The 22,655-nt window shown below is 36.3% G+C and overlaps 2 protein-coding genes across 6 annotated transcripts in view; one reads left to right on the top strand and one right to left on the bottom strand.

Moving 5' to 3' along the window:
- Nucleotides 1-223: 223 nt before the first annotated feature.
- Nucleotides 224-9,801, top strand: LOC128889476 (UNC93-like protein). Of its 5 annotated transcripts, XR_008460452.1 has the most exons (8): nucleotides 224-363; nucleotides 4,438-4,798; nucleotides 5,415-5,839; nucleotides 5,925-6,522; nucleotides 6,624-6,756; nucleotides 6,846-6,983; nucleotides 7,123-7,743; nucleotides 7,827-9,801. XR_008460452.1 is itself a non-coding variant. In XM_054147146.1 (7 exons), exons 2-7 carry the CDS (start codon nucleotides 4,607-4,609, stop codon nucleotides 7,341-7,343), a joined length of 1,707 nt encoding a protein of 568 aa, XP_054003121.1. In that variant the 5' UTR covers nucleotides 224-363; nucleotides 4,438-4,606; the 3' UTR covers nucleotides 7,344-9,801. The 5 variants fall into 5 exon arrangements, 4 of the variants coding, with proteins under 4 accessions (XP_054003121.1, XP_054003141.1, XP_054003129.1 ...); XM_054147146.1 differs by having other exon boundaries at nucleotides 7,123-9,801; XM_054147154.1 differs by lacking the exon at nucleotides 224-363 and adding an exon at nucleotides 3,963-4,095 and having other exon boundaries at nucleotides 7,123-9,801.
- Nucleotides 9,802-10,525: 724 nt separating this feature from the next.
- The window catches only part of LOC128889467 (proline dehydrogenase 1, mitochondrial), a 26,577-nt gene continuing 14,447 nt past the window's right edge, over nucleotides 10,526-22,655 (bottom strand). The window contains exons 3-11 of the mRNA XM_054147134.1: nucleotides 18,388-18,569; nucleotides 15,251-15,315; nucleotides 14,699-14,883; nucleotides 14,405-14,579; nucleotides 13,507-13,617; nucleotides 13,290-13,421; nucleotides 13,020-13,219; nucleotides 12,809-12,897; nucleotides 10,526-12,705 (exon numbers count right to left, since the gene is read on the bottom strand). Of these exons, the coding sequence (XP_054003109.1) occupies nucleotides 12,500-12,705; nucleotides 12,809-12,897; nucleotides 13,020-13,219; nucleotides 13,290-13,421; nucleotides 13,507-13,617; nucleotides 14,405-14,579; nucleotides 14,699-14,883; nucleotides 15,251-15,315; nucleotides 18,388-18,569 (1,345 nt within the window). The 3' untranslated portion in view covers nucleotides 10,526-12,499. The remainder of the gene's footprint in view (nucleotides 12,706-12,808; nucleotides 12,898-13,019; nucleotides 13,220-13,289; nucleotides 13,422-13,506; nucleotides 13,618-14,404; nucleotides 14,580-14,698; nucleotides 14,884-15,250; nucleotides 15,316-18,387; nucleotides 18,570-22,655) is intronic.

Here is a 22,655-nt window from a genome sequence, read left to right as displayed (position 1 = left end):
TGATCTAAATATATATTATGAATAAGGGTGACAGTGACGTAAATGTATCGTCGATGCTTTCGAACGGAAACCGCTCCTCGCCGACTTCTTTGGACACTTGAAACCTTTCAGCTCTGTAACTGTTGCGATCGTTTCGGTAGAAGGTGTACAACCTGAACAGACGCGAGTGTGCGTACACGTGTGTTTTATAAAGTAGTGTTTTCTATGGTTCGTTTCTTGTACGCGTAAAATGTCGATGCTGGGTGTTCCTCTCCGTACTTCGTGATGACTCGACGATGATTTCCACGGACAGTTCAGCTGCTGCTTTGTACAGGGAACCATGACGAATTTTGGTCGACGGTGCAGCACGGGTCTTCTTTACAAGTAAGTTTCTGCTTTTCTCTTGAACCTCATGGCGAACCTCGTCTCCGAGCTCCGAGATCAATTTCACTGGAAAGATATTTGAATTTTAATTAAAACAAATAATAAGCAACCTTTTAGAATTTATAATCACGCGACAGGTATTTCAGATTTTATTCTTTAGTATCAATACCGACCTTATTTTGTTGCGCGTACTGCCAAGACATAAACAGCACTTTCCAAGACATGGAAAATAAAGAAAACATATTGCTAATAAACAATACATATGTATATACGGTACTTACTATGTATAATTTTGTTTCAATTATCACAATAAAACGTCACTTCTAGTGTATCCAATTGTTTACCGCAACTAATGTAAACAAAAGGTTGTCGAACTTTTCATCGTTTTTATGCTCGCAACGTGCCGTTTGCGTAGATTCAGTGTCAGAAATAATGATAGTAGTCCGTACACATTCCGCGAAGTATATGACTGTACTTGCTATTGTTTCGCGTTCGTTCGTTTGTTTTCATAGCTCCCGCAGTCATTTTTTTTTTTTTTATATAGTAATGGTAGATTATTATTCCATTTAAAAAATTAAAAAAAAAAAAACAGAATACCCTTGGTAGAGTTTACTTGACAACAAAGTTATGATTCTTGTTGTTAGACCTATTTCCCTCTTATTTTCTAAAATTGACGGCATCAACTTCAATACCCACGGAATAAGTGTTTAAATTAAAATTGCTTCGAATTACGTAACGATATGCTGATTGAATTTTTCTATGTAGTGAACTCGTTTGGAGACGGAAGCACATTTTGTACAGGGTGTCCAGTGTATAAAGCGTTACGAGCTCTTTCCTTAGAAACAATGAATAATTTCGAGAAAAAAAGAATATTCGAGCAAATGTTCTTCCGTAACTCGTTTGGAGATAGAATCACATTGTATACAAGGTGTCCAATATAACGCGTTACAAACTCTTTCCTTAGAAACTATGCATAATTTAAAAAAAAAAATTATTCTAGCAAATACTCTTCAGTAATATAAGAGCTATCTAAATAACCAAAGATTAATACAACTTTCCATTTAAACTTTGTTTAAATTCCTCCCCTTCTCTCCTCTTTTCCCTCCTAACGATCACTCTCTAAAGATGCATCGCTTACTGAGAGATTAGCCTGTTCGTGTCCAACTTAACTCTAACGGAAGTAAAGTCGATATCTTCATTAATTATCTAGGAAAACATCTCGTATCGCTTTATATAGGACACTCTGTATACTACACAACGAGCAGCCGATGTCGGACCTGTCGAACGTCACTATTTGCATCGATTTTACATATCCGATGCACAACTGGCTGCCGATTGATGCGCCATCGCAATTGGTCGAAATCCTTTCCGCAAACCAATATCAAGGCCACTGCTAGTACGTTCATTATACATACTGGCAGTTCCTTCGCCGCATGTTCTCGTTCAAGGTTTCGTAGGTGACTACGGGATTTTTATCTTCTCGTTTTTTTTTTATTCTTGCCATAATTGGACGCGCGAGATTGCCAATTAAATTATGCAAGACTCGTACAAATTATCCGTGGAAACTTTGGTAGCTGTTGGTCGTTTCGAAGCGAACATCGACTTTCGATGCGACGACCGTAGGATCCGTTTCATCTCAGAATTAGGTTAACTGTAATAAGTGAACTAATTGATTAGCGACTGATCATTGGACGTAATCGATAATCGCGAGAGAATCAAAGATTACTTTTCTGACGTGTAGACTTTTTCTAAATAGGTTAGTTGAAATGTTAGGGATCAAACGTTAATAACGAATTATTTATGCTTGGACCAGAAACCTCGACCATTCCTTGTGACACTTAAAATCTTTTAACTCTGAGATTGGTACAATTACTGGCGTATATTTTCATCATTCTTTCTATTTTGATCTCAACAACTCGCGAGTGTCTGTCTACTTTGGTGCCTAGGGAGGTAGTGAAGCCAAAATGGCCACTACCTGTAATGCCAGTGTTGCTTCCAGCTCGCGCATGCGCATTATCTCTTGTGTCAGGAGAGTATGTAATACGACTATAAAACTGGCGCTCTTAGTCGCCCTAAAGAATAATACAAGTATAAAAGAATTGGTTACTAACGATACTAATTGAACTGACATTTTGAAACGATCAAGAGCTGAGAATTCATAACATAAAGACACTTGTAACGAACAAATCACTTCAATTCTTACTACGAAAAAAATGCTAAATACAGAGTGTTCCAAAAATGTTGTAACACCTTGAAAGAGGTGATTCGGGAGGTGATTTGAAACAACTTTTTTCTTAGCGAAAATGTTGTCCGAGGCTTCGTTAAGGAGATATTAACAGAAAACACTGACCAATCAGAGCGCGAGGATGCCGATTGAGCGTAGGCTACGCGCTAGGTGGTCCCTCTCGTACGCTACCGCGGGCGCTCCACCGGCATACTCGCGCTCTGATTGGTCAGTGTTTTCCGTTAATATCTCCTCAACGACGCCTCGGACAACATTTTCGCTAAGGAAAAAGTTGTTTCAAATCACCTCCCGAATCACTCCTTTCAAGGTGTTACAACATTTTTGGGACACCCTGTATAGATTCTTGAATTTCTTTCCACAGGGATCGAAAAGAGAACATTGAAATATCTGGTAGCAATTCTAAAAACTTGCAAGAAGACGCATTCACTAACGCATACGTTTGATTTTACATCGTTTTTTTCCGACTGACTACTTAGTTATTCTTATTATAATAAAGAACGATCGATCTATCTACCGTCAAAACGCGAGAAAGGACCCCATTACCGCCATCGATTTACTTGCTCCATTTGAATATACATATTACTTGACATTTCATTCTTACCAAGCAACGTAATATCCATCGACAGTAATCATAAGGCCGTCCAACCAGATCTTGTAACTATATTGCGCTTATACTGCAAAATGATGCACAAAATTCACTTTCTTTACAACATTATGCACTACCATTCGCAAACTGTCGTTGAGCCGGCATCGAACCCGCCGTTTTCGTAAATCCGAACGATTATCGAAACTCGATTCGATAAATTCATATAGATCGAACTGTCACGTGATCTCTGAACTTGCACACGAACAGTATCGCCATCTAGCGATGGAACGTTTTCCAATCTACATAGTAAGCAATCATTAATTTTGCTAGTATTTACGTATATACGTTTTGTAACGTAATGTTAAATATAATGTATCATCGATTTAGACCTGTAGCCTTGTATTTATAGTACAAAAACGATTAAAAATTCATTTTAATTTCATGCCGGTAATCGACTATTAGTGGCGCCATCGGTGGTTAAACGCCCAAGTTTGTAGTAAAAAATAGTTTCCACTGTTTTCGCTAGATGGCACCGCTTACTAAAAGGTCGATAATTATGGCTGCATTAAGAAATTATTCATAAAAATGACAAATTTTACATATTAACTAATATATTGTGGCGTTATAAAGCAATGAATCGTATTAGTTATGCATTTATACAAAAAATGAAGAACAATTGATTATAAAGTATCGGTGGCGTCATCTTATAGAAACGGTGAGAACTATTTTTACTACAAACTTGGGCATTTTGCCACCGATGGCGCCACTAATAATTAACTACCGACATCTAATTAAAATGTATTTTTAATCATTTTTGTATTGTAAATACAAGGGCAACAAGTCCAAATTAATGATATCTACTAGTCTAGAATATAACTTCTTCTTCGTTCGTTTATTTAAAGTGCGTAACTTATTATACAAAGTTATCACACTACTGCTTACTGATTACTAGCTTATTTCTATTCCTCTTATCATCGTCTTACATGACTCCTGCATTGTTTTAATACTGTTTGCAATATTAAAATACTTCTCATCTATTGGGGCCTACTGGCCCCCGTCTAGCTTGGGTACCTTGGGGTTGCTAAGCTTTGTAGCTATAAACACCGCTACAGCCCCTGAGTGTATAACTTCTTTTTCTGGTAGACATTAGCAAACTTTATGCATTTATGGAGTATTTTGTCCCAACAGGTGTCTTTAGGACTTTTATGTAATTTTTACTTAAACAAGATTTTGTTTATTTAAGGTACTACAAACCAGCAGATGAACGAATGGAGAGTCAAAGAGCAAGAGAATTACAATGATGGCACCAATCACCTTGGCAATGATTCTGATCAGGATCAGCAAGATGTTCGAACAGCTTTAAGGAGCTAGATCTGATTGAGGAAATAAGAAGGATAGCAAAAAATTGAATCATGGGTTCCCTGCCGAATCTTCATGAGTTGTCAAAGGACAAACTCGCGAGCCCTGCTTATAGACCAGCACCAATTGGTGGTTTAGGACCTATACGACTGCCAGCTCAACCTCCACCATTAGCACATACTCATAGACGTGCTAGAAGTAGTGGTCACCACCATGCATTATGGGATAACGATGCTATGTTAGAGGTATAGTAACAATCAATAGCCAATCCAACAAATAATACCACTTCATCCAATACACACTTAAATAATTAACTTTCTGATAATTCTCTATTGCATGAACTTTATTAATTTTTCAAAAGAAATAAATAATACTTGATAATTTATTTATATTTTCATACATTGTTGCCATTCTATTAAAACAACTAACTGAGCTTGCAGGACTACTAGATGTCCTCATAGAAAAACATGCAAGTCTTGAGAAATTTCTTTATCGAACTTCACAGGGATTTTTTTTATTGGATTTCTGAGCGATCACATTATGCAGTAGAGCAGGAAAACAAAGGTTGGAAGGACAAGCAGGTGTCTGAGGGGTCCTTATGCTAGGTAGTGCCGATGTATAATATTTGGATAAGACTTGGAAGTCACATTTTTTATAGCCCTAGACTTCTAGAATTATTGAACAGCTTAAAAGCAATGAATTTATTGGTGAATGCACTTAAGAACCATTTTTAGTTTGTGGAGAGTCAGATATGATGATTAAAAAGAAAATATTCAAGTAACTTTGACTTGACGCTACTTGCGAATCAAACAGAATTAATCGCAGCAATCAAAATGTTCAAAGAAAGATCTTGATCCGTAGCACATGGCAGCTTATTCACCCATTTCTTGTCGTTCTACGAGAACATCTGCCTTATCCTGGCGTCGACGAGACTCGATGAATTCTTCGGCTGGAGCATCGTCCGTGCGTCGCTTAATAGCCGCTGTAAGAGCAGCACCTTCCGGTCCTCGACCACCGAAAAGGGCAATTTTGAGGCATTGTGCTGCTCTTCTCTTAGGACATGCGAGCTGCTCTGCTGCCACGTTGCCAATGTTCCCATTGCAGGCTGGTCTTGGCACCTTCAATCCTCAGCTTGGACCTATGCTTCTTGCTCTTCTTTATGCAACAGCAACGATTACCAGTTGTTTTGCTCCAATTATCCTCCAGAGACTTGGGACAAACCTCGCGATAACCACCACTCACATGGCTACCACAATTTTTGTCGGTGTACATCTTTATCCGAAGTGGTATGTCTTAATAGAATATTTATACATTCTTTAATACTGTATAAACTGTTGTTTATAACTACATAGTATATCTTTTTATTAACAGGTATATATTATTACCCAGTTATGCAATGTTGGGTGCCTGTGTTACACCAAGTTTCATAGCACGAGTTTCACATGTAAATGCCTCAGCGACTAGTCTAGCTCTAGTGTGCGTTGATCCCGAGGATCCTGATGAGACACGACGGGAATGCCTTCTTAGAAGACTTAATCGAGGAATCAGATTAGCGGAAGACATAGGTCTCGCACTAGGTTGTCTAATTGCTGCCATACTTGTAAAACTAACGGATTCGATGCCTGTTAGTACGATGAACAATGAGATGAATGATATCTGTGGAGCAGAGTATTGTCCAGAAGAGATTTATCTTTACAATGGTACAATTAGCATGCCAACGTTATCATCTGGAACATCAAAAATATTGGTCAGCATATGGCTTGGTCTTGCTGTCCTAGGATTCAGTATATCGTGCGCATTCCTCGACTCCAGAATGAAGGAACCACAAAGTGTGAATGAAAAACACAGCGCGCAAAACATACTCGCATCTATTAAGTCTGCATTTCAGGATCCGAAGTTGCAATTGGCGGCACCGTTAACACTTTTTATTGGACTTGAACAGGGATTTATCTACGCTGATTTTATAGAAGTAAGTATCACTATATAACTTTTGTAACTATATCAGTATTCACCTCCTTTGTACGTAACGTTTTAAGGTGTAATAAATATTTGATTGATGTTTTTTCAAAGGCATATGTAGTCTGTGCTTTGGGTGGAGCTGGCACAGTAACTCTTAGTTTCTTAAGTCTGGCATCTTTGCAAGCCCTTGCTGGCGTGACATTATCAATGTTGTTGAGGCACATTAAAAGATACTTTGTTGTAGGTGAGTAACTTTTAACGAACAACATTTCAGATTCAATGCAGTGAATTTCCAATTTCAATAATAATCAATCATTCCATTTTTTGTATAAGTTGTTGGATTTGTATTCCATGCATGTTTACTGCTGGTTTTGATCACATGGAGACCATCTGGGGATGATCCAGCACTTTTTCATGTTATATCTGCTGCCTGGGGAGTTTGCAATTCCATTTGGGAAACTCTAATATATAGTGAGTTGCATACATATCATTTATGATACACTGAAAACAATTATCATTGCTTCCTCATTATATACTACTGATTCAAATACAGTCAATCATCGACATGATCATATTTTGGTAAATAACAAAGAAATAATTTCATTTCTAGCATTAGTATTGGGTTTGTATCCAAATTCTTGGCAAGGACCTTTGTCGACATCTCTTTTCTGGAGATGGCTCGGTCTTGCCCTCACTCTTGGTTTGCATGGGCTAGTCTGCACGCAGTTTCGCGTACTTGGCCTTGCTTGCGTGCTACTCCTGTCTGTGGTTCCTTATATATGGCTAGAAATCAGACTGGCCAAGAGAGGTAAAAGCCTGGCACCATTGTGACTGGGAGATACCACTACAAATGATCATGCTTTAAGCGCCAAGACAGAATCTCGTTACAGAGATTGAGAAAAATTCGTTCCATTCAGCTTAAAAACGACGAAGAGACATACTAGAAGCAGAAGACCTTGTGTAGAACATAGTGCAACTGCAACTACAACAAAGAAATGTTCACGACGGAGAGCTCACAGTGTTGCATTTTCTTCTAATATTGCTCGTAATCACAAAGGATGTTCTGTCGCAGCCACTGATACTAAATGAACCAAAGTTTATCACAGTACGATTGTTCCTGTCTCTAATGGCTGAACTGAAGTTTTCAATATCTCTCGTATTTAAACGTTAGACTGGGATGGAAGAACAAGGTCAATTTTGAATTAGTGAAACTTAATCGCACATTTCTCAGGTAATAACAAAATTCGCAACATTTCAAATTTTTTAAATGTCTCTACATACAATGTTGAACGAAAGTTTCATATTATTTTTTAGTTGTATGTTACAGAAATTTAGAAGGTCTATACACCCAGTCTATTCTTTAAGTACAATTTGCTCTGTGAGATCTTTTTTCAAGTTGAATGGAACGAAGATACAGGTAAGATCACAAAAAGTTCTTCGTGCAAAAAAAAATGAATGCTCTTGCGGGGAATTACTTGTTCCGCTATAGTACGATTGGTTGAATAAACCAATGTACAAGACTGAGCGATAGCAAAGTATATGTGTGTATATATATATATACTTCTTTGACAAATCATATTAAGTGACGTTGAAACGTCGAAATGTACCTGATGTCTTTCAAACCAAAGTAATTCTAACCGTGCGAGAAAGTGAAATGGGCAATCACGTTTGTCCTGTATCACAGAATCGAAATGAAATACTATAAGACACTTAATATAAATATAGTCATAGTTTAATTATAATTATTGCACAATCAATACCAAAGCTTATCATTCACATGGAAAGGTGTTAAATATAGGCAAGCTACGAATTTAACATACAAATGATATTCTTTTTAATTTTTTAAAGAAAATTCTTGTCGTTTTACGTTAAGAGTTACGATAAAAATCTGACGCTACTAAATTCCGATGGTGATACATCATTAACGTAGTCGTCGATTAATAAATTTCAAAGAGAATCGAATAATTCTAAGTCAATAATTCATTCTTAACGTTAAGAAAATTAATGTTATACGTTTTTTTAAATGCGCACAGCATTTATATCTTCTATATTGTTTGTCATTTATTTCATTCACAACTATGTATATCTCGACGAATTTAAATTTCAGTACGTATCGCGTTATCAACTTCATTTTAATAACAAACTAAGCACAGTATGCGAGAATGCCTGAGATCAATTGTTATTTATCCTATTTTTAAATACGTCATCTTCCAATACAATTCTTGCCATATCACAAAGTATTTTATTTCGATTTGCTTCCTGTAGGATTTTTCTGTAAAAGAGTTAACGTGCATCGTTATATTAATAATGCAATTGCATTTTATTATAAAGAAAGAAAATTATAACTATATATAAGAAACTTTAAATACAAATGAATACATGTTATCTTGGATAATGTTACAAAAACATGTTTGATGGTAATTTAGCGTATAGGTGTTTATATGAAATGTTTCTGGATTTATAAAATCAATGAGAAACAAATTAGCCGAACCATTTGTAAATTTTACAAAAAAGATTTTTAAATACGATATCACCATTTCTTGTTGCCATATAATTTTCAACGTACGACTGATCGTTTATATTGACTCGTGGTGACGCGTTCAATCCAAGATAACCAATGTAAAATTAATTCATGTAACAGTATCGTATTTGTATGTACATATACTAATATATTTTCCAATCTTGAAATTGATTATACCATTCAGGTCTATACAAGCAAAAGTATAAAGAGAACGTTTTAACTCTATGCGGTCCACAGCCACTATATCGGGAACATATCAAGTCGTTTTTATAAGTCCATGGGCACAAGAATAAGACTACGCTCCTTTTCTCTGGACTAGTGTGTACGAGCATTGTGTTGCTTATATTTATTATTTATAGAAATTGTATATATTACAGTAATTTACTATTATGCCCGTTAATTTACAAAAACTTTATGTACCCGTATACCATCTGTCGACCGCAAAAGATTGAAAAGAGTGAGTGACACGCAAAAGAAAATATTGTTAACTGTTGTAAACGCTAGGACAAGAAACAATACTTCCAATGAATCTCGAGTCTTCAGCAATAAATGTGCTCATTCTGGTCTCACTGGAAAGAAATACTCTTAAACCATTGAGCCGGCTACATAGTTACGGTCAATTCCATAATAATAATAGTAATAGTGATAATAATAAAAAAAAATGGAAGCAAATGTTTATGTCCTAGTTTATGAATACCGATTTATAAATGGTATTGGAAAAACATATATTAACTGTATTTCATGAAAAATAAATATTATCTTATTTTATATTGATCGTTGTTTCAATTAGCTTTCATTTTGTTTTTTTTTTTGTCACATTTTTAATTCTCAAAAGATATTTTAATTTGAATCTAAGAAAAAGCAAATAGCAAAATATTATTGTAGAGTTATTTTTTCAATTATTAAATTACATTCATGTATATCCTATACACAGTAAATCAATATTACTAACATTGAGTGCTAAGAAGAACATATTGAACATATTGTACTACTTTCATCATAAATATATTATTCACACACAGGCAAATAATTGTCATAATAGTCTAGTCAAGAAAGTATCTTGTATAAATTCATTCTGGCAGTAAAATGCACGTTCGCAATAATGAACGTAGCTTTCTTTTTTTATGTATAATCATATATTGACTCGTACAATTTCGTACGAATATACTTTATTACTTATTCACTTTCTACTAGTTTTTATTAACTAATCTCGTATCATTTCATTTTTTTTTTTTTTTTTTTTTTTTTTTAAATCAATTTAACCTCATAGGTGATGACAAATGCAATCCATCATGGCATGTAGTTTATACATATAGCGTATAAGATTATAACATTGTCTACCTAAATTATTGTCATCATCACGAGACGTGTAGAAATTAATTAATGTATCGACGTAACAGTCGAACACTAAATATAACAAGTAGAATTATACCTAAATCACTCACATTCAACATACCAATAGCCACATAAAAACATTTAGCTATAGCCTGTATAACTTCAACAATGCCCCTTTATTCATTGATTAAATTTCTTCTTAGGTTGCAAGTATAATAACATGATATTCAGAGATTAACTTAATCTCAATAAAAATCATAACTTTACGATAAGACTGTTCTATAGAACAAAATACATATTTCTTTTGACAATAGCAAATACAAAGTACATACATATTCCGAATGCAATTACATCGTATTATAATACAGGAGATCATAAAATATTGTACGTTTACGTATTATATAAACAAATGATGTTTACAACAAATGTAAATTGTATATTTATACTTTAAAACATTAATTAATAGAAAGAAAATCCTGTTGAACAATGACGTTCTATTTTGTTTCTTTTTTCATTTTCTTTTTAAATACTGACGAGAAAATATCGAAGTGTTATCCAACTGCATGGAAATTATCCACCAGAGGTCGAATTATTTTCATTGCTAGTAATAATAAAAGTAGCATTCTCAATGCATAAAATTACATTTCAATACATAAATTAAAAATACAGAAATATTGCGGAAAAAAGAGTTAATATTCAGTTTGTACAAATGTTATTCGTAACTCTTCCTTTTAAACAATATGAATATACTAGTTCAGCAAAAATACACAGGATTCGTCGTTCAGTACGTAAAACTCGTAGCTAAAGAACAATTTATTATTTATAAATTATAAAAGTTCTTTGATAATTTTCTTAAAATTAGTTTTAATTCTGAAAGAAAATGTAACAAAGAGCTGTGTATAAGCCATATTAATTCATTGGGGCGCATCGTTTAAACAGCATTGTATATTTATGATTATTATTATCCGATAAGAAAAAGCAACTTTAGGCTGAAGCAACGTGAACTAAAAACTTATATAACGTGTCGCAATTACGTACTTTTTTCAATTCCTAATTCGCAGTTTATCACTGTTTCAGCCCAAGATTACTCAACTTTTTATTTCAACATGCGTAGTAATTGTACACACAAAAAATGACTCTTATATAAAACAATTTTAACAAAATGTTCCCAATTTTTGTAAAGATCTTATTCATTTACTAAAAATTTATAAGAGTCATTTTTTTTTTTTCTAAATTATGTGCAAACACTTCCATTCGGACCAAATAGACTCTATTATGACTTGCATTCTCTAGTATTTGCCAATACTATCACTTTGGTTAAATCCGTTCTTGGTAACTACGCACAAAGCATGGAAGTGGGGCTGAATGTTCATTCCATACGAGTATTTCACTTAATTAAATGCAGCTCGCTATGGACATAATGGACTTTATATAATTACCTATCTTCATATGAAAATCATATTTTTCAACAAAATACTAAAGAACGTATGTCAAAAAATATTTAAATATGTCCACTATAAATAATCGTGCACGTGTGCACAACGAGATTCTTAAATAAAATAATAACAAAACTAGTACGTTTCAGACAAGGCTGTATTTGTTCTATTTTTAGGTAGAATTTCATTTAGAATTTATCAATGCAATTCAATATTACCCTCGTAAAGTCTTGGGAATACTGAGGAACAAAAGTAAAAGTGAAAGTTCGTCGTGAATATGATTTTGATAATTTCGATACTTTCTGTTTTGGTATAAAAGTTTTTAATTATCAAAAATGTGCATGTTCGTTATTGTATTGTGAACGTAATATGAACGTATTGAACATGGCGTTTTCTAATAAAGCATAAAATGTGCTTTTCTGTTTATAAAAGTCATAAGCAATTCACTGATAGGTTTTCTATACCAGACATAAGAAGCAATGAACATAGTTCTACCACATGGTGCGATATTGAGCAGTTTGCACTTGATAACGTCACACTGAGGCAACTTTGTGTAATGAATAACACTGCATATACTTCCATTCGCACACACGCGCGCGCGTTGCTCTGCGTACCACAAGAGTCTTTTAATAATTTACAATCACTACTTAAGTTTGATACTTAAAATTCGTCTGTGCAATGAAACAATCGGCTGCTCAGACGGGAGTGTAGTTTCCCTTCGGTTTATAAAATATCTGGCCGCGCACAAAGCGTCTTACAATTTCAGATAACAAAAGGCGTTTCTCTTTTCGGATTTTCTTAAGTATGCCTCGATTTTCTTGTGCACGTCGAGAAAGATACGGTAATACTTCTTTAACTGGACCATAGGGAATATATTTATATGCGGAATATCCGGATTGACCTGAAATATACCAATACAATCATTAAAGCTGTGAAACTTTCAGGAATACTTCAACTCGTCACTGGAGTCTCAATCATGTCTTTAAATACCAAAAATAACATACCTAATGGGAATGTTATGTAATCGCACATTCCCAGCAATTGGCCGAAGCAGATTACTTTGTCTTCTGGTGAGATTCCAATCTCCTTCATTCTAAATTAACATAAATATTATAAATCGTTTCAAATTAATTGAATAGTGACAGTAGATTTCAACCAAGTCCATTTCTTAGCTAAAAAGCTGAAATGAATAAATCTTAACTAAGGATCACGTACTTCTCAATCGCGAAGCGTACTGTATCTTCGTTATGAGAGGCGACCATAATTCCTATTTTCTTAGGATCCTCGCCTTTATCTTTGTACTGTTTCATCCGCCTCAGGCACTCCATAAGCGTCTTATGATAGGACTCGGTTGTAGCCTCGTAGGAAGGATTCGTTGGATCAGGATAACCCATCGCTGCCGCTCTTGCTCTCTCCTACACAAACAATCGTAGTTTGTAATAAATGTACAGCAACCAGAATGCAATTCATCGAATGGAAGATTACCTGCTCGATGTAAGCTCCACGGACAAGTTTAGCGCCGAAGTAGAAATTCTGTCGTTGGGCTTGTTCGAGATCCGTTTTCACCTCGTTATAAGCATCTTGTAAGTATGTCTGGTAGGTATTAAATACCACAGCCTATGAAGTAGACCATTGGGATTCAGAAATCATTCACTGAAAATTTACTAAGTGATAATGTCGCATCTACGAAACAAAACATTACCTTATCTGTATTGTACTTGCGCATCATTTCCAACGTCAATCGCGAAATCGCAGGTTGGAAATATGTTTGCTCGGCATCAATCATGATACGCACGTTTAGTTTATCAGCCACCTGAAACAGAAGCCAGCCATTCTGTCTCTGCTAACGAACTAGATGGTCTTATCATATTAAATCCGTAGGAAAGTTCTGTCGCTTTTACAATATGCAGTGTTCGAATTAATAAACGGAAAAATCTCCTAATTGGTACGGGAGTTTTCTTGGTTTATTGTTTCTGAACAAGAGGTGCAGTTGTTACACTATACACATAGTGTTACTGGAAATGAAGAATGGAGATTGTACAATAACACATCAAGAGAAACGATTATTGTAAACCAGAAAATCAACATGAAGAGCGATAAAGTCATTGAAAGAAAGATACGATCTGCATATGGCGAGACAGAAGAGATCCAGTTTAAAGAAACTGTTAAAGAAAGGTGAAACCATTGGTCACAAGTTGATTATAATTCTGCAATAGTTAACAGAAAAGGAATGACATTCCAAGAACCAATCAGATGCAACATTCTAGAATAAACGAAAATCCCATAATCTAGGGTTGAGGAGTAATTGAATAATAATAAGTAATTCAGTTGAAAAATACGAAGTTTTATGAACTATATGGATTATAGAGTGACGTAAGTGAATGAGAAAAATGACAAAACTTTCACACAGATCTAATATTTTTCATCATGAAGGCACTGACAATCCAGATGAAACTGTTAGAGGCTTCCAGTTGTAAGCCGTGTCCTTTTGAAAAATGAGTTCAATGTAACTATGCTTCATCAGGGGTCCGAGAAAGCGCTAATACTGACATTGACAATGTCTAATATACTTCTTTTATTTTATTTTTATATATCCGTACCGCGACTATATTATTCAGGCGTCTTATCATGTTCCTGAACATCTCTTCCTCCTTTGATGTAAGCTGTGACATCAGCCTCACCATCTTTCCCGTTTTAATATCTGGTACTTGGAACGTTTCGCTGAGTTCATAATTTTCATCCAGAATACCACTCCATGGGAACAAATGGATAACACTGAAATCAGAAGAATTCGTTTACTAACACATTCCATGATGTATGAGAGTCGCCAGTGCTCCTAGTTGTCAGCTAGCCTGATTGGAAAGTACTAGCCAAAGATGATCTCAATAAATTACCCCTCTTTGTCCGACTGAATTTTTTGAAGAAACTTTTGTACTGGTGCTGCATCCTTAATGTGTGCCTCTTCAAACTTTTTCATGAAATCATCTGGTTTCGCGTGATGAGTCAAGACGGCACCTTCACCACCGACAACATCAGACATGTATTGTCGTGCTCGCATAATTACTTCTGACAATTGAAGCTGAAAATAAAATGTGCTCGAATAATATAATTATAACTTCAATTAGAAAGACATGTACAAGGTATCTACCTACTGATGGTAAATATTTCAGGAGAAGATTCCACAAGCTAAATTAAAATGAAGCTACGTTTGAGGTTTTGAATCTGAGTTATTAATTGCTGAGTATACTCGATCGCAACTTTATCACTCTTGATTTCTCTCTTATCATAGCCTGTAGAAACATTTTCTAGAATATTTATCATCGGTAGGTAACCAGTCTGGGCATTATTAGTTTCTACATTTTATACTACTAACAATGACTTGTGTATTTCCAGAATATCTTGACATACTACGTAATATAAAACTACCACAAAAAATGACTACATACTAGGAGTTGTGGTCGACCAAGGGCTGTTAATTTAATGGCAGTGAAGCCGACTCCCATCGAAGCACCTATAAAACAAATGCAAAAAATTAGAAGAATATTTATGACAACTCAATGAGGAACTTGTGTAACACAGGAAAAATTGGTCTTGACGTGAAAAAAAAAAAAAAAAATAAAAAACAGAGAAGGATCAAGGTGTACAAAGGTATTGTTTGTCTTACCAGGTTTGGGATCGACATCGAAATTGGTAGTGATTGGTAATGTGGGAAATTTTAGGTTCAAGGTTTTAATTTCATCGTCTGTAAAAGGACATAAGAATTTATAATACTGTATCAGGCGACAAAGAATGATATACTTCACCTTACATTCTATATAAAAATTAGGGACTCTACATAGACAATAAAATCCAACAGGGATAAATAGCTCGATATAAATACTGAAATAAATTACTAATTTCTTTCATGATCCCGAGCATCGTTATGTCACGTTATTTGGGCGGTTAGCAGAAAACACGATTCCCTAGAGGAGATATTTATAGAAGATACGTTCGCGCGTTCTTGTCTTGCAAAATTTCAGAAGTCTACCAGCTAAAAATTTTGTTCTTGACTCTGGGGCCACTGATGCAATTACAGCTCCTAAATTCCTTGCAATCAGGTTAATTGTACGAAACATGTGCAATGAGAAAAAGAGATCTTCAAGTGTGCAAAAGACTACAGATTTATCTTGAACTTATAGTTACTTTCTAGATCAATGAAAAGAGATATTTCATGCTTATTATAGGCTGTGAAACATCCTTGGATATTGAGATCATTCTAAATTTTCTACAAGCTCGTTACAGCCTAACTTCAATTTCGAATTATAAAATTAGAGCAAACAATTTTAGTTCGCTGAAAATTGTGACCGGTCTGATTTATCGGTAGTAAGAATTTGTTTCATAGTTAGTAATTAGCATTGTGATTTTAATACTACTCGTTAGGGCTAGCAGAGACCGGTTGCCATAATTTCTCTTTTACTGTCCAGTTTTGGTCCTGCTTTAGAATATTCGAGAATGCGATTCACGTGGTTTCACGCACATATGTGGATACTAATCTTGGACACGCGAGCTCCCATACACCAACAAAGACTCGTATCCCATTAATGTATGCCTATCCCTCGATATGCATAACAATTCCATTCCCAAGAATTGATATACATATGACGAAATTACAGGGAAACATTTTTGATGTAATGTCGTACGAACATAAACTAAAAAATTAAACTTGCGTATTTCTTATTTGAAAATATTATCGATAGAGATATAATGAGTAACAATAAAATTGTTTTTTTGCCCGATGTTTAACAAGAATCTCAAGATACGGAATATTTATGATACCCATCGTGCAACATTCAATCCCGCGTCTTTCCGCATTATAATTATTGCCGGTCGATATCCAGTTCTCCAGACCGAATAATTTAAATTACAATGATTTACGAAAGAGCGATAAACCGTTACTAGTGATAAGCGCTAATCTCGAGAACTAATAATGTTTGGCTACACACGTGAAATTTATGTGACGCTGTCCTCCAAAATCGTGGCCTTGTCGAATCATAAACTGGTTGATTATTAATCGTTCGGCACTTTCTGCTCTGTCGAGGTTCCCGAATGGAAATTTTTCTGTTCGAATGTGATACAAACTTTGGATATGTTTGACACTCTTGGAACTAAATAATAGGACCGAACGTTTTCCACGTTGTGAATTGAAAAATTATTTATTCTCCGTGTGATATGGTTCTCTAGTTTCGCGAGCGAATAATTGTTTGCATACATTGCAAAGTAAAGAAGTGTATTCAAATAAATATATAAATCGAATACAGTGGTTATCTTCTGGAGATTAAATAATTTCGTTTAAGGGACGAATTATTGGGGTGCTAATCAAGAAGATTCGTGAAGGGTAGAACCACGTTACAACAAATTTTTCTCTACGAACAAAATTTCAGTAGTATAATTTAACTTCTCCGAAAATTACAAATAAACAGAAGCAAAGAAATTCCTAATTGCTACAGATTCACAACGTAATCAGTTCTTATTAATTTATTGGCGCTCGTGTACTAAAGATTTGTTTAAAAACAAAAAAATAAATAAAAGTGGACAGAGCAGAGCGATTACGTACACAAATAAATTGACGCGTCTTGAACTTTCTGAACTGCTTATTTACATATCTTAATTAATACACAGTAATTACTTTCCTCGATGATAAAAAAGAATAGCGAAGAATGAGTTTAGGAAATTAACCGCCGCTTACTGGTTGTAATAAAAAAAAAAAAAAGAAAAATGGAACGAAATTCAGTAAAGATTCGTAACTTTCCTTGACACGTTCGCTAAAGTTATGCGCATCTCGTCGAGACAAAGCAATAAGATAGAAATAATGTTCCTTTGTTAGTTTATGGATCGATAAAATTCTAACTTCGAGTTGCAACGTATTTACATATTCTTGATTATTTCTTTAAGGAGGAAAATTATATTATACGTTCCATAAATTCCTCTCTATAGAAAAAATTCCAAGAAAACAACATTTAATACTTGGACTCCTAATATGATTCCTCCACTTGCTGTTTGGCCTTTCAATGTCGTTTCATCCCTTAATGAATTTTCTGGATTAGCACCCCAAATAATTCGTCTAGACCAACGAGAAAGCAATCTATATTAACTTATATTTACTTGTAGACGATTATTAGGTCTCTTAAATTTAAATTAATTTTAGTTCTTTTTCATTTCTCGACGATAATTACAAATTCACTGTTCCGACCCGGCGGCTGAGGTACGAAACGATGTCGAGCACACCACACACTTTTCAGTTACATTAGATCGTTGCATAAGTTCTGACCTGAAGACAACTATTAATTTTTCAAACACAGCTGGTACCAGAAATTAAGCTGTATAGGGTGTCCTGATATGTAACTGACAAACCTTTGCGTTTAGACGAGTCAAGACAAATATTATTTCAATAAATAATAAGAATAAGATTTTAATTTTTTTTTTTTCACACACGTTTCTATAAGTCTTGCAATTTGGTGAAAGGCGATCAGAAATATTCACTGGGACACGTGCGTACCGCTAGGAGTCGTAAGGGTTAAATTTACCCGGATAAAACTGTACTCACCTGCAACAGATTCGAGACATCTGATGAAGATGTCCATGTTACGTTCGCAGGAGGCTTCGTTAAGGTAGAAATACGTTCTCGCCGATGAGACTTTGTACCGGCGATCAGCGAATGTTTTCGCCACATGGTACTTCTTCAGAGGACCTTCCCTCGTCTCGTCTCCTGCTTCCGACACGGAAGCTCTGCAATCATCAATCATCGTACACGTTATTACTCGTCATTCTCACTTTCAATTGTGCGTTAAGGAGTAACATTAGGAGTCCAAGCATTAAATGTTTCTCGGGACATGAGCAACAGTCGCGAAAAACGATTAATATTTGGCCCCCTAATTACGACAGTTTCCTTCCTTAATTCCGAGGTCTGAATGCCTGAATATATAAAATTGCTGAAATTCAATCTTTTACTTTCAACTCCTTATCGTCTTCCAGTTTGTTTTGTTTTCGCAACTAATAGGGAGCCGTTAATTTCCTAAACACATTCGTCAAACTTTCGTATCGTCCAAACACATAATTACTGCGTCTTAATTAAAATATGTAGTTCAGAAAGTTCAACGGTTTCGGAACGATAACTTATCCGCGTACACGATACGCATTCCACCTCGTCGGTTTCTTTTTTTTTCGATTTGACCGATTTTTGCCATCTTTTACCCTCTCCCCTTTCCCCGTGTAACCACACAGAAGATTTCTCAAACCACCCTCCCCAACGTTTCTGTAATTGTGTAACGTCCTATATTGCACAGTTTCGAACAGACAATCGCAATTTTCAAATAATCTTATCACCGACAAAGGTCGTGAAATACTTTAACCTTCCGGCGACACAGACGCCGGGTCACTTTTTCAGCATTCGTTCCAAGTCCAATTCATTTGGAGCGGCGATGCGCAACTCGCGACCCCTTTAATCATTTTTTTCTTTTTTGGCCAGTCACGTGCTCCAAGCATTTAACAACCACAAAACGTTTCGCGATTCTGGCGTCCTAACGATACGATCAATGTGCACTTTTGACAGAAGAATTATTCGAAATGTTATTTCATTTGTTAGAGGATCGATTTCATTTATCCCTATCCATTTATCCTAGAATATACAATATTAGCAATTATAATACATTTTTTCATTGATACTAACCTCTCGAGGGATATAGCCACGCATGTGTACATTTACTGTTATTTTAAAATTGATATTGCTTAACAATCATAATACCTTGTACAATTAGAGCAGGCACCATATTCAAACGAGAGAGAATATTTGTGTGTTCAAATCGACTTATAGACAAAAATTGCTTTGGCTTGTGCGTATTCAATTAGAGTAAAAAAAAAAAAAAAAAAAAGAAAACATTAAAAATTCGTCCCTCGAGAAGTTAATTTACTTGATTCGTCTCACGAAAACGAAATAGAACAATTCCACGATTGTTATCCAAACACGAAAAGTAATAAACGAATCGACATTTGTCAAGATAAAACTAGTAGATTGGCCTATCTATATTAACACCGAGTTCCTAGTATAATTCCATTAAAGAATTGCAATCCATTTGCGATTGGTTAATTAAAACAACGCGATACGGATAATTGTGACAAACATTTCCGTCAAAGTTATTGAACAAAGGCTTTTACGAGCATCGCTAATCGAATCGTTCACGTGAGGGAACGCCACGTGTTGGATTGCGCGCGGCGTGAAATCCACGTGTACACCATGGAAAGCAGAAAGGTTGCCTCGAGGCTGGAAGTCTTTCGATTGGCAGACCGCAATCGGCCAATTAGTAAAAAGCCCCGTCATCGATGCCTCAGCACCAATCGAAAGTGTTGCGCCATACGCGAGCTCACAATCTTGAAATCTTAACAAAAGCATCGATCGTAACAAACATTTCAACAAATACCGTGAAATTTACAGAAAAAGCCACAAAACAAATGTCTAAAATGGCCATGTACGGTATCCAACATTTGTATTATGGTCCAACAGCTATATGTCAGTACCGATACTACATGGCTAACGTTTAAGTTCTGCCCACATATAAAATCGTTAAAATGAGGCATATCTGATCTACACGTGCACTTCAAAACATGTACGAGATTGTATCCTCGCATCGTAAATCGCACAGTAGCATTTCCATCTTCCCCATTCTCTCTTCAATGATGGCATTCGATAGCGATAATGCTCTCCTTTTGCCTCGGAAAATATCCATTTTGATTCCAGTTTCGATCAGCGCACGATGAAAATCAATTGATTCAATCAGCAAAGAAGCGAGCCTTTTTTTTTATTCTCTTGTGCACGATACAACACTTTGCATATGTTTACGTACATCTTACGGGCTGAGGAACATTTTTTACAATCGCGCGCGCGCGCGTCCCCGCTCTCTCTCTCTCTCTCTCTCTCTCTCTCTCTCTCTCTCTCTCTCTCTGCGTGTGCGTGTGTCAAAAATGATGACACACGTTCCGCAGTGATTCGAGCTTGACAAACAAAGATACCGCCATTTTGAAGGGAACTAGAAGACCAAGGAAAATTTTGTACGATCGCACGTGCGCGTTAAAAAATATCGATACACGTTTTTCAATGATACAAGATTAAGAAATAAAAGATACCGCCGTTTTTAGCCGCGCGAAATTTGCTTCAGCCTGTAAGACAGATGTAAACATGAAGAAGAATTAAGAATGCCTGGAAGGTAGACGGCTCGGCGCTGTTTGGCTTCTGAAATGTTTATGACTGGGTCAAACGGTGAATGAGACAGTGGAATAAACCATGGAGCCAAAACAGTTAAGTCGTGTAACCATCGGGTGTCGTAGATTGATTGTTTACAGCTGGCTTCCGCGTTTCGAAAGAGATTGGACGTTTCTTTACCGTTCGAAGAATAAAGATCCTTTCGTGTGTCTAGCGAGCGACGGAGAACGGCGCGACACTTATCTCAGAACGAGGTACGAGTCGGTATCGACCAAACAAAGGGTATTTCACGAACGCGGAGTCAATTTCCATACTTTATCATAGTACTGCAGTCCCCCGGTCTCTTTAACTGTGAAGCATCGCTTTACGTGGCTTCACAGTTGGAGATTTCGCGTGCTCGCGTGTGAAAATCCATTGGTTAAATTGGATCGATTGCAACCTCTTTGCTAAACAAACAAAAATAGCGATTAAAAATCCTTGCTTATTTCGAGACAACGCTGTACTTGGAATTTCAACAACGTAAATAATAATCTCGACGACGATCGAACATCTATTCATAGATTTGCTGCGCAAAGTTTCATTCACGAATCACGAGCGCGTACTTCAGACGCACGTGGCAGCCTGGAAGCGATCCGAAAATGTTGCAAAGCTGCCGATAAACTAGTCTATCGACGATACGGGATAAGACAATCAAGCGTTGACGAAAATTAAGATAACCGGGCCTGATAATCTCGCGAGAAGGAATGCGAGATTTCGGCTCTATTAAAGCCGACCGCATGACGCCTACGGTCGTTGGAGGTCAACCTGAAGAAGGCGAGCACGCGAACCCGTGGTACTCGGCCATCCCGTGTTCATGCCGATGATTTTCACGTGTACAACGCGAGGCGCGAAATCTTCCGATTGGTGGAGTGTCATGGGTGACTCACGAGTGGTGTAATCTCACGACGTGTCGAAGCTTCTTCATCAATCGGAAGCTTCGCGCCGCACGTGTAGATGCGATACCGCAACCTCTTCGCCGAATAAATAAAAATAGTGCGTTACGTAACGATGATAGCGCCGACGAAACGGGCTAATTCATTTTCGCCACGATTGTTTTCGGGCAATTTTAGTTCCTCGTTGGGGCGTTATTTGTACGTTGCAGGGCCAGCTTTATTTAAACACTTTGAAATGCAGAAGTTTAAAGACGAATGAATTATGGGAAGAGCCCGGTTCAGGATGCTGAAAATGAATATCGTTTTCCTGAAATTCAATTTTTGCAACGAACAAACTTTTCAATTTTTACTTTCGAAAGTAAGTCATCATCTCCTGTAAGCTGATATTTTTTCAAGATTGATTCAGCGAATACAGGGTGTCCCAAAAATGTTGGAGGTCCTTGAAAATGGTGGTTCAGGGGATGATTTGAAACAACTTTCTCCTTAGCGAAAATGTTGTCCGAGGCTTCGTTGAGGAGATATTAACGGAAAACACTGACCAATCAGAGCGCGCGGATACCGTTGGAGCGACCGCGGTAGGCGTGGCTACGCGCTAGGTAGCCGCTCTCGTTCGCTACCGCGGCCGCTCCAACGGTATCCGCGCGCTCTGATTGGTCGGTTTGTTTTTATTAATATCTACTTAACGAA

This window comes from Hylaeus anthracinus, unplaced genomic scaffold, assembly GCF_026225885.1.
Source record: "Hylaeus anthracinus isolate JK02 unplaced genomic scaffold, UHH_iyHylAnth1.0_haploid 0, whole genome shotgun sequence".
Taxonomy (NCBI): domain Eukaryota; kingdom Metazoa; phylum Arthropoda; class Insecta; order Hymenoptera; family Colletidae; genus Hylaeus; species Hylaeus anthracinus.
This window is presented reverse-complemented; position numbering and strand designations above follow the sequence as displayed.